The sequence below is a fragment of the Neolamprologus brichardi genome, chromosome 10, assembly GCF_056152115.1.
Source record: "Neolamprologus brichardi isolate AB-2024 chromosome 10, ASM5615211v1, whole genome shotgun sequence".
In the NCBI taxonomy this organism is placed as follows: domain Eukaryota; kingdom Metazoa; phylum Chordata; class Actinopteri; order Cichliformes; family Cichlidae; genus Neolamprologus; species Neolamprologus brichardi.
Genome location: NC_142113.1, coordinates 11,146,360 through 11,159,063, shown reverse-complemented (window position 1 = coordinate 11,159,063; position 12,704 = coordinate 11,146,360). Strand labels below are relative to the sequence as shown.

Below are 12,704 nucleotides of genomic sequence, written 5' to 3'. Positions count from 1 at the left end.
TTTATCTCCATCTGACGGCGAGGTGAAATCACTGGAACGGCACTTTTTCTCTTCCTTGACAGAAGTATTATCCTTTCATCGTTTTCTATCTCAGAAACACATGTTCTCCCGCCTTACTCTCTTTTCAACTTGATATCCCCCTCCCTGTTTTTAGCTGCCTCCAGCAGAAACAAACATCTTCCGACCTCTAAAAATGTAAATGGTATTGAACTAGTATATACTATTCACTACTGTGTCATCTATTACAATATATCCAATCATGTGTAGAAGGTAAATGTGTGAAGCAAACATTTACCATCTGACGTGACATTTTTCATGGGTGTCGGTAGAATAGCTCCTGCGGTAAAAGCCTGTGGTCAGTGAGTCAGTCACAGCAGCTACACTGCAACATCCAGGACATTCAACTGACCTTCCATGCGCACAATCGCACATCTGCAGTACTCAGATCCATTTGAGAATTAGAAATGAAATCATGGACTCTTAATTTGAAAATCAAACTAATTTGTCCTTAAGAGTAAGATGAAAACATGTCTCATTATTTTTTTCTGAAGGAGGCCATTGATGTCCTGATGTTGACTGAACTTAAACATGTGATGCGAGTTTTCGAAATAATGCTACACCCAAAGATTATCATCGTTATCATATCTTTATTAATTCAAATGTCCAAATATGTACTTTTTTTCAGTAATCAATTAATAGATCAAGTCCTGTTTTATTCAGTATTTGTACCAATAAACTCCAACATTAGAACCACTGACAGCTGAAGTGACCCTGATGATTTCATTAGAATGCCACCTGTCAGGGAGTGTGATATATTACATAGTTTTTTTCTCATCTTTGCTGTTTCTGTGCATGAAAGCCTGCAGCATGCCACTGGAGTCATGTTGGCTTGCAATGTGTCTGCAAAGTTTTGCAATCTGTCACATAAAACGGCCAAGTGGGCTGGGCAAAAGTCACGAATCTGGAAGCAAGTTGGTCTCATTTGTGTATTTCTATGATGTATCAATCCAGGAGCACAGGTATTCCCAGATTTAGTGTAACAGCTGTGAAAGAGGAGATGTTCTGCAGAAAACTATAGAAGAATCCCCATAATTGTTTTAGTTCCTGTTTTAACCCAAGTTGAGTGGTTGGTACAACAGAAAATCAATCCTCAAGAAACTGGTCTGGGTGGCAGCACGATCAAGCTTCTTTGGCATGTGCACAAAAAAGCAAGTTGCAGCAGTATTTATACCAACAACTTCTTCACGCCCTCCAGTTGACAACTTCACACACAACCACTGCAGACAGATAGACACACAGCTCCGCCCCTCATTAGCAGCTAAAGTTGACGTCCACAACACTGAACAACATTTTAGGAAGAATTTCAAAAGTTCAGTAACATTGAAGTGTTAAACACTTTTCATGACCTTGATGGAATACTGACCTTAGTTGTTTAACTATTAGTAATAACCTGGAGCCATATTAGTTTTCTATTGAGTCATCTTTAAGGTACTAGGTACTGGTTAGGGGTTTTGGCTAATAATAAAATGATAATGTTTGAGCTATGTTATCAAGCCTGAAAATGCTGCATATTGTCACCTGTAAAAAAGTAATTTTTTCAGATACTATGAAAACTTACTTGTATAGTAAGTTTCTGTTGATTAACTTACTGAATTTGTTAAGAACGTTAAATAATTATGTAGGTTAAATCTGCACTATGAGCTCATGATAGGAAAAGAAGTCGTAGATATCTTGGTTATAGAAAATATTCAGCCAAATAAAAATATTTATATCTATATGCATCTATATCCACGCTGTAACTGCGCCACTATTTTCCTCCCCTGGGACCCAAAGTGAAATCAGCTGATTCTCTATAAAAACCAGATCTCGATTCCCATCCCTCTAAATGAATTATGAAGAAGTCTCTATTCTTTTCGCTTAATGCTTAAAAAACAAAAACAAAAAAGTCTGGTTCCATCTGCAGTACAAAGTAATTTGTACAGAAATATGTTACACCTGAAGAATGGGCAGCAGCTGGTTAATGAGAGAATAAAAGAAATGGGAAGTGGACTGTAAACCCAGATCAACTGGCACACCTGGATGCTGTCTAAAGCTTCCAGGCAACATTGTGCTTGACGATTTCAATGAGATGTGACAACCTGGTGGTGTACATCACACCCCCACCTGCGACACCACATGTGCTAAAGCTACCGGTACAACTGCAGCTGAAGGAAGGAAGGAAGTGCTATGTAATCGATTAATAATCTAATAGTTAGCAATATGTGTTTTTTCACTCTTTAAGGAAAAATTGCTTCCTGCTGCACAGCTTTAACTAGCCAGTCACTGTAATTTCCCAGTGACTGGGAGCCCATCATGTGGATACAAAACAGTTAATCTTGACCACATTTAAATCTGCAAGTCACTTAAAAAGAAATTCCTAAAGACATGTAGTCTCCCATGGCTAATTACAACACATTATAACCAGAACGACACCGGCTCCCATATTTTATGAATCTTTTCCTGCTACAGTGATATAACAAGAATAAATGTGCACAGCTCTGACTGAACGGAAAACTGAACACACAGATGTTCTCGTCTTAAATTCAATTTCAAGTGTCGTATCGTATCAGCCTTATAAACAGTCAATATATTGAGATGTGGTAAAATAGCACTTTATTAGTGGTAAATAGATGCAAGATTTTAAATATTACACACCTTACGCACATTCTGTTTGTCCCCTTGTTGGCTGTTAAAACTGATTTCACTACAATGCGTAGAAAAGACAGACTCAAAACATGAAAAAATATGCACATTTATAAGGTCTTCGTGCATCAAGTCCAACCCACATATCAAAAATGCATTTGTAAAAACCACACACTGTTCTCCAAATATACAACTGTAATGCATAATGACAGCATAAGGCACCTTGGAATAATATTTCCACTTTATTCCAGATCAACATGACCTCATCCAAAACATTATAGTGATGCTCATGCATAAGACCTAGTAACACCATTGTATTTTGTTCATCTTTCTGCAGACTGTGTTAAACATTTTTACCACGTTTAGACCAAAATTCAAGCTGCAGGAATATTTCAGGAACACTAAGGCTACGTTCACACTGCAGGCCTTAATGCTCAATTCCAATTTTTTGATCAGATCCGATTTTTTTGTCTGGTTGTTCACACTGCAAATAAAATGTGACAGCAAACACGCTCTAGTGTGAACGGTTCTCGGCCCTCAAAGCGCCCCCGCATGCGCAAAAGAAGACGTCACAGACAACGCGCTCTGTTTACGGAAGTAAAAATGGTGGCTACAGAGCTAGTAGGTGTTGTTGTAGAGAAAGAAGGACACTGAGAAAAAAAAAAGACAGCCCGTGCTTTAACAATGGTCTTGTTTGGAGCAGTGGCTGCTTCCTCCATGCAGAGGTATATATGGACACGGAGTTGTTTAGCTTGAATAGAACTGTCTCCCGATATGCTAATCAAGTCCAAAACCTCAGTTTTTGTCCACTGACTCGCTCCGTCTCCAGTTTCTGCCGCCATTCTTTCTTGGTTATCTTCTCCGGCACTGATAATTGGCTTTTGTCTTGTGTTAGTGACATAAAAGACGGATTTAATGTGACATGCCCATTCAAACAGCAGTCGCTTTCTAAAACATCAGATATGTATCGGATTCAGTACCACATATGAAAGTGACTAGGTCGGATTTGAAAATATCAGATTTGTGCTGTTCAAACTGTCATACCATGATTGGATATGGGTCGCAGAGGGTCAGAAAAGCCGGATTTGATGCACTTTCGCCTGCAGTGTGAACATAGCTTAAGTTTTACTATAAGGTAAATATCACATTAATATTACTGAGAGTAAAACTTAATACGTGAGCAAGTTATGAGCTTGCTGATAACTATTTTTAGATAATTAAAAATGATTCTGTGGTGACTGAATTTGAAAGCAAAAGATACTGTGCTCCCTTTGATTTTGGGATAAAGAAATATCACAGACATCCTCACCACCAAACTGGACCACCTTCAGATCCCCCCTGCCACCTGATCCTGGATCAAAGACTTCCTAATCAACTGGCCTCAATTGGTCCGCCTTGACTATACACCAACCCATCCAACCAACGTCATTATCAAGTATGCCGATGACACCACTGTGGGTGGGCTCATCTCTGATGGTACATCGTACATGGAGGTAGAGAACTTGTCCCACTGGTGCTCAGAAAATAACCTGAAGCTGAACGTTCTTAAAACAAAAGAACTTCAGGAAGCACAGACAGGTTCAATCTCCTCTCATTATATATGCCCTGGTAAAGAAAGCCATCACCAGCTCCTCCTGTCTTGTTTGCATTTCTCTTGTTTTGTATATATGTATTTCTCCCGATTGTTATTTATTCCTGCCTCGTTCACCATAAACTATTCTTTGCATTAGGTATATATATTTTTTTCAGTAAAATGTTTCCCTTTACTTCCACATACTTCCCCCCTGGTAGCCAAACCCTAAAGCTGCTCTTCTTGTATAAAGTCTTTGGCTGTTGACCAAACAGCTATTTGAACCTGTTTTCTTGTTAAATTTCAAGCAAATAATGTGTAATTCAGTATGTAAACTGTAATACTTCTTCTGTGTTTTCAGATGAAGAGTAAAATAAAATAAAATAAAAAATAACTAAATAAAAAAACCAAAATCACTTAGAAACTGAACCAGCCCATGTACTCTGAGGAACAGAGTTCACAGATGCAGTTATGATGATGATCTAAAAAATAAACTTTGATGCATATCACTTGATGAAAAATACAAATGAGCTCATAAGATGTAAAAAAGCATTTTTATGCACTTTTTTTGTATATCTACATCTATATAGTCCATGAAAACCTATTGCAATCTTTTGTTCACAACACTGGAGTCGGGGTGACAATTTCAAAGGCACCGCTACGTTTAAGTATTTTAATCTGTACAGCTTGTTTATCCATAGCTTTACTGACTCAGACTCAACTTCAGAAGGGGTCGGGGGTGGATGTTGCTGGTGGCAAAAAATATGGGATGCACTGAAAATGATTGTGCTCCACTGAAAGTGAGTCATAGCTATTCCCAAAAAGAAAGGAACAGAACCCACAGAGTTATGTTAAAGCAAACAAAAGCAAAATTTAATCCAACAAGTCTATAAACTGGTGATATCTGAGGGGCCATTTTAACAAGGATCACACATTATTTTCAACATTTGTGCATTTTCAGGAATGAGCGGTCTGTGTCTAACACCCAGCTGCACAGACACTGGGAAATCTATTCTGTCTTCAATTCATGCCTGCCGGGGATGTCAGCTAATTGGTTGCTTGGAACATTATTGACAAGATCTTCAGTATATCAATATAAAATTGACTGAAACTTCAAAGTAATTAGAGCACGGATCAATAAAATTTTTAAAGAATTCATAATGGCGGAAAACTCTAGTTTTACATGACAGTACTGCTGCCACAAAAATAATTTCTTTTGCTGTCAGACAGCTAAAGTAGACATAGCAGCAAAAACCAAGATAATTAGAACACAGATTAATGCAATGTCAAAAGGATTAAAAAGCAGTAATTAATCCAAATTAAAAAACAACAAAAAACAAACAAAGAAACTAAAACAAAAGTAGGTTTTAATTACGAGTTTTTTAATTGTGGAATGGAAATATGAACATTCTGGATGGATCTGCAAGCTGCTTGGCAACCCATCTCCCCCCAAGTGCTCCCTTTCATGCTGTACCTGATCTAACTGTATATTTTGTCCATGATCCCTGTTCAATTCTATATTAGCGTCTTGCTGGTGCTCTTAAAGGACCCAGTTTGGCACGGTTTGTGGTTGAGCTGGTTTGTGGTCCAAGTGACCTACAGCCCTGCCCCAGCAAATTTCTCTCTCTCCCTCTTGAGCCACCCCTTATTTTTTTTATATTTTGCTAGGAAAACTGGAACTAGGTGAAGAGATTTTCAGGAATAGTTCCCCAGGCTTCTAGAAGGACATTCAAAACTCGTCTTTGGATGTTGTGTGCTTTTTGTTCTGTTCTCCATCTAGATGATCCACTGTGTGTTTTTCTATTTATCTATGCTTTTAGTGCATTGGCAGTATGTTTGTGATCATTGTCATGACTGAGCATGTATTGTATCTAAATCTGTATTCAACATCTATTACAGCTGTAGACACTCACTTTTGTACCTTTCTTTTGACCTCCTCCACATATTTTCACAATGATTTTAAACCAAAAAGTTCAAATTTGGAGTCATCGCTCCATAAGACCTCTGTCACTGTCTGTCAGTTCAGTTCTTGTATAATTTACCAAAGCTTTTCTCCCTGCTTCTCTCTTCCTTAAGTATGGCTTCTTGACAGCCACCCTTCCCCTGAGACTACTTTTGATGAGGTTTTTTCTGCATGTTAGATGGATCTGCAGAAGGCCAAGTTACACCTCTCAAGTACTATTGGTGGCTGTAGCTCAAGAGGTAGAACAGGTCATCTACTAATTGGAAGGTTGCTGGTTTAATCCCCGCCTGCTCAAGTCTACATGCGAAGTATTCCTGGAGGCAAGATACTTACCCCAAAATGTTCGTCTGTGCATCCATCGGAGTGTGAATGAATGTTAGATAAAAAGAACTTCTGTGAATGACGCAAGCTGTATAAAGCGCTTTGATTACTCAGCTAGAGTAGAAATGTGTTTTAAAAGAACCAGTCCATTCATTTTACCATCTATATCAGACTTGAATTTTTCATATTTCTTAACAACATGACTTTCAGATACCGTTTATCTGCTGCACATTGTGTTTTTTGGGCCTGACACTTGTTTGTCCTCCATTTGTTCACTTTCCTCATATTTTTGGAGGATGCACTGCATATCATGCTGAGATAAATCAACTTCTGGGAATCAGCTTGGTGCAGAATTACTACTTCATGTCAAACTCTGCTATTTTTCCCCTCTTTAAAGCTTCAGGTAAAGAAATTGGAAAAGAACTTATGTGTTGCAAAAAGGCTTCAGGAAAAAAGTGCCTGAGACGTCATTGGTTCTTTGCCAAGTTCTCTATTATGTGTAGACACAACACTGTTTCATCCCATAAGTGCCTTTTTATGCCTTTTTATGGTCGAAACTTGAATGGCTCATAGGTCAGTGTTAAGTTGCTTAACAAACAAACTAAAAAAATGAATGTGAAAAAGGACGTTAATGTTCAAGGAAAAACTTTGAAAGATCTCTGTGTGTGTGTGTGTGTGTGTGTGTGTGCTCTTTGACCACTTGACCAGTGACTCAATTGTTCAAATGATTGAGGCCCCTATAACACTGGCTAAGCCAAAATAACTGATAAGCCAACTAATTAAATCAAATTAGAAAGGAAACGCGGTGTATACAATTGGCAAATCTTGACAGTTAACCTATAATTTGACATTAAGTAGATTCTCAAACCTCTGACTTTCTATTACTTTTGACTCCTCTGAGAAACTATTTGGCTGGTCATTCAATCAGGAAAGCAGTTCCGCCATGAATACCTTACCCTTGTCCAGACCTGTGAAACATTAACCTTGACAACACCACTGAAACAGAATGCTAACTGTTGACCTGGTCACTTCTCAAAGTGATGCCCCTCTCTGCCCTGCTGTAAATAATTCATGTGGAATGAGCTTACAAAGGCAGCAGAGCCCGGGCAACTTCAGAGCCAATATACAGGCAAAGTGTACATATAGCACTTTCATTCTTATAGCTATTGATTATGTGCCATGTTATCCAGAAGCTTGGCAATAGATTACAAACAAAACAGACAACAAGATGGCCTGACTGTCGACACTTGTTAAGCGTCGACTGTATAAGTGGAAGGCAGAGTGGAAGCGAGGCAATCTGAAGGACTGATGGACCTTCGCCATTATGCAGACTTCTCATTTATATGTGGTCCATGGATTGCTGGGAATAACAGCTTAATCATGCCCTGACTTTCAGCGTGGGGTGAGGAAATTTGTTGATGTGCAGAATGACAGATCCTTATATAGAGGATTTGTCCGTTACACCTTAATCCATTAGGAAAGTCTCCTGCTTCAACTGTAGTAAAGCCGATTTGGAGCTTGTTGATAGCATCAGTGGGCATCAGGGAGGTGGCAGTTCTCAGAGAGAAACAGCTTTGCTGATATGCAGATATTCTGGGAGCATGTGCAAGCTCATGGTCTGAGGATTATACCTAAAGTTTGATGGACAGTTAATATATACATTTACTTTCAGATGCAAAAAAATTCCATTTTTCAGTTTAGGTTTAGATTTCAGGAAAGGCAGCACATAAAAAAGTCTTTATTCAAATAAGCAAATGTGAAGCCTCGTGTAGTCCAAGTTAAACCAAAGAAAAATGTTTTAAGCAGAGACTGCTGTGCTGGAAGATGATTTTTAGTGAGTCCCTGTCACGTGTCACATCAGGCACATGCATTAAAACTTTCTCTGACTGCTCGGGCAGTGCTGCAGCAGCATGTGGGTAGGGCTGCTGTGCTCAAAGCCAGATGGCCATGCAAGGGATATGTGCTCTCATATCAGCAGTGTTGGGGAGTAACGGAATACATGTACCGCCGTTACGTATTTAAAATACAAAATATGAGTAACTGTATTCCGTTACAGTTACCGTTTAAAAAGGTGGTATTTAGAATACAGTTACTTTGTTGAAATAAATGGATTACACGGCGGTACTTTCCTGTTTCATATTGTGGCGGGTCAGGACTGTTTGGGTTTTGTTTGACAGCTACGTTCTGTTGTTCCAGGTGGCAGCGTTACGGTTGCCATGGTTACAGGGTGACGCTCTCTCTGTGCGCGTTTCCTGGGTGAGAGAGGCCTTTTTGTTGTTGTTGTTGTGCTAAGCTAATAGGCAGAATGCTACAGGCATAGCTCTAAAGAATGTAGCATCATGGGCAGTGTAGTCCGTGCTGCTGGGAGAATGGACTGCCGTACCCGTTATGTGTCTGTGAGCGCGAGGTGGGAGAAAAAGGAAAAGTACGAGTTGTCATCGAGCAAAAACGGGAGCTGGAAGCATGTAAATATAATAATAACCACTGCAGCCAAGAAGAGTGCCTGACGAGCCCAGTTGTAAGTAAGCTATTAAGACTCGACTGTATGCTGTGTTCGTGTTTTCCTCCAAAAACAATAAGTTCTGTTGGAGCAGCCTTTCAACGCCTCTCTCTGTCTCTCGCTAGCAAAGTTGACCCAGACAACATAGTAAAGCTAGTTTTCGGCTACGAGCCCGACACGGAACCCAACGTATTAGCCAGAGGTCCTTTTCGGAGCCGCAGACCTTCAGTAACAGTAATAATTCATGCAGTTGTAAAAAGCATGATTATATATTAAGTAATCCAAAGTATTCAGAATACATTACTCTCATTGAGTAGCGTAACGGAATACGTTACAGACTACATTTTGGGGCATGTATTCTGTAATCTGTAATGGAATACATTTTAAAAGTAACCTTCCCAACACTGCATATCAGATATGTTAGAAACTAAACGTTAGCACAGTCTGCAGCCTGAGCTTTTGGCTCATAGAGATTACATGTGCTGACGCTGACATCATCATTCGAAACTTTGGCCGTGATTGGTCTTCCTTTACGAAAAGTTTAGTACAATAGTATCGGAGTCAATCCTGTTTTAGTGTACATATGGCTGCCATCACCAGATGCTTTTAAACCGAAGTAAACCTTAAAATTAGATCAGTCTTAGCCAAGTACTGCAGATGAAGGGAACACCTTGTTTTCTAAGAGCCAGTGGAGTTTAGTCAAAACCTCGAGAAGAAAAGGTAACGCTCTTTCTAAAAATGTGTGTTACGCCGGCATGCTCCTGTTTGACTGAGTTATCCCATATGGAAAAGAAATAGTAAAAACTTATATGATTTACTCATGAAAGTGGCTACTTTCTCATTACTTTCATATATTGTTTTAGTAAGTATCCAAAACATACAAGTTTCATTATATAATTTTTCAAGGGATCTTATATGTGTTTTCACTCTTGTATGCTTTTCATACAAGTTTCACACAAGACAGATACAAACTTTATAAGATTTATATACATCTTTTCCATATGGGATGGTACGGACACAAATTGTGATGCAAACTCTAGCTCGAGGTAGTGTGACACCTCCAGGGATCAGCTGTGAAAAACATTCAGTGAAGTCACTGAGACACTGTTTACTGGAGACAATAAGTTTGCAAAATAAGAACTGTGTGCATGCATGTGTGTTTGGGAAGAAGTAGGCTCCAGAGCTTAATGAAGAAGAAGAATGTCATAAATAAAGTAATACGCCTCTGGTTCTGCTGCATCTATTTAGATAAATGTCAAACTTTTCTTTATAAATACAACAATGTGGCACAAGTGCAGCTGACTGTTAGAGTTAAGTTCTGTCTTATATGTCTGGATACTTTTTCAGTCAGTTTAGTCTGTGTTCATCACTGACTAAAGATCTGTTGATCTACATACACTGTATGAACCTGGCTGAACTGAAAGCTACTTTAAGGCCAGGGCACAGGTTCTTGTAAAAATATGTCTTGCCAGGCTTGGCCAGCACCTTCCCCTGGTCACACATTTCTATTTAATATATGTAATTACAAGCACTGTGTGCTCCTAATAAGCAAGAAGAGCCAAGTGGCACAGTGACAAAGCAAACTGGGCTAATCCCTGTCACAGTGTTCTGATTTCCTTCCCCGACCGGCTTTCTTCCAGGTTCGGCGAGCCTTTCCTAGCGTGCAAAATCTTAAAGTGATTTACACTCCGTCGCGTCTCCCTGCCATAACATCCTACCTTATCAACAATGCAAACAAGGCAACCTGTGCAATCTCTGCGTTTGAAATTACAAGGAGTATGATTAAAATGACTCCTAGACATGCTGGAGTTTTCTTTTTTCGCTGACACGTAACACGCAGCCTGAAAAAAATATGCACAGGATGCAGGAGTGAAAATGCTGTGAATGGACAATCATAGCTGTGGTGTGCTGCACAACGCAAATTAACTCAGCAGTCAGTGAAATTCAGACGAGTGGTGAAGACAGCACTAGGTGCATTTAGATGGGAGGATAACTCACTTTATGTCTGTTCTGTTCTTGAGGACACATGTCATGTATTCTATTTTAAGAGTCACAGTGCTCTGAGGTCCTTGGGTACAAAAACTTCAATATGTGCAAGAACAAAAGAAGATGACTTTTTCTCTATACACTGAATTATTAAGCTCTTGCAGAACTATATACACAAGAATTGAGCCATAATTCTTAACATCTCAATTCAGGTGTTTTCAGTCCCACTGTCACAGGTGAATAAACTGAGCATCTGGCCTTGCAGTCTGCCTTTACTGTAAAAATATTTGGGAAAGAATGAGTCGCTCTGAAGAACTCATTGAACTCAAGCGGGGTGCTGTAATATGATGCCACTGTTGCAACATTCACTTTGTGAAATTTCTGCCTTCCTGGATATTCCACTACAATCTCAAAGTGGTAGTATTGCAAAATGGAAGCGTTTAGGAACCACAGCAACTCAGACCACGGAAAGTTAAATGAAGACTCAACAAGTTGCCAATGCTCTGCGGACGGAATAAGTGCAGAGTAACAAATCTCCTCTGGTGTTAACATCAGCACAAAAACTGTGCAACAGGAGCTTCATGGCATGGGTTCCCATGGCAGAGCAGGTGCAATGTATAGGTGGTTCAGTAATCCATATGGCATTCCAGTTATTGCATCTGACAGTCACAACTAAGATTCTAATTTCATACATTTCTTAAATTTTCCATGCAAATAAAAAAGTTGGTTAGGCTGCAGAAGCGAGCTTGATCAAACAGGTCCTAAGAAAAACCCCCACATCAGCAGCAAACACCCGAGTACTGAACTTGAATGGGCATTACAGCGTGACATATATATTTTTGTGTACCTGACTTCAGGAATGAGGCTGAGGAGCAGGAGGAGCCAAAAGCCAATACCCACTGACTGAGGCTTCCAACGTGCAGCAGCCATAGTCTCTGCGCAGGTCTGCAGAAAGAAAGAGGAGACATAAGTGGATGGTGTTATGTTTGGAGACTTGACCAAAATATCCAGTTTTCCATTCCTTATTTATTCCATAATTTATTTCATCTTCGCACTCTGCACCACTGCACATATCAATATAAATATGCTATACATGTTGTTATTGCGACCTCTCCAGGCTGTATCCAGCCCTTTCTCCCTATGGTAGCTGGGATAGACTCCAAGCCCCCCGCGATCCCGAATTGAACAAGTGGAAGAGATAGATAGATCACGATAGATAGTGATGGATAGATGGATGCTGTTCTAGTCTGTCTACTCTGCAAAATACATTGAGAGCAAAGAAAAATAACAAGGCCCAATTCCTTGTATTTGTGCACATACTTGGCCAATAAATGCGATTCTGAATTACTCAGACTTCTGAATGTATTACTCACAAAATGTTGTCTGATCTAAGTCACGATTGTAAACAAACAACATGACTACGCTATGATGAAATAACACAAACAACTGGACTAAATATAGTAACTCAGAACCTCTTTTAGTAGAAACCGTCCTCATCAGTGTTTTCTTGTAGCTGTTTAAAAGCTCCGGATAATGATGTTTTTTAAACGTTTTAATGATTAAACAGCCCTCTTTAAAACAGACCTGGGCTATGTCTATGCAGAGGTAGAATGGCACCACTTATTGGAACAGGCAAATGCAATTTAACATATTTCATAGGATATATTACACCCCTTACATAC

At 39.4% G+C, this 12,704-nt stretch overlaps 1 protein-coding gene across 2 annotated transcripts in view; it reads right to left on the bottom strand.

Moving 5' to 3' along the window:
• Positions 1-12,704, bottom strand: part of gabra3 (gamma-aminobutyric acid type A receptor subunit alpha3) — a 114,182-nt gene that overhangs the window by 69,029 nt on the left and 32,449 nt on the right. For both annotated transcript variants that reach the window (XM_006799464.2, XM_006799465.2), the window contains exon 2: positions 11,870-11,967. In XM_006799464.2, the coding sequence (XP_006799527.2) occupies positions 11,870-11,952 (83 nt within the window). In that variant the 5' untranslated portion in view covers positions 11,953-11,967. The remainder of the gene's footprint in view (positions 1-11,869; positions 11,968-12,704) is intronic.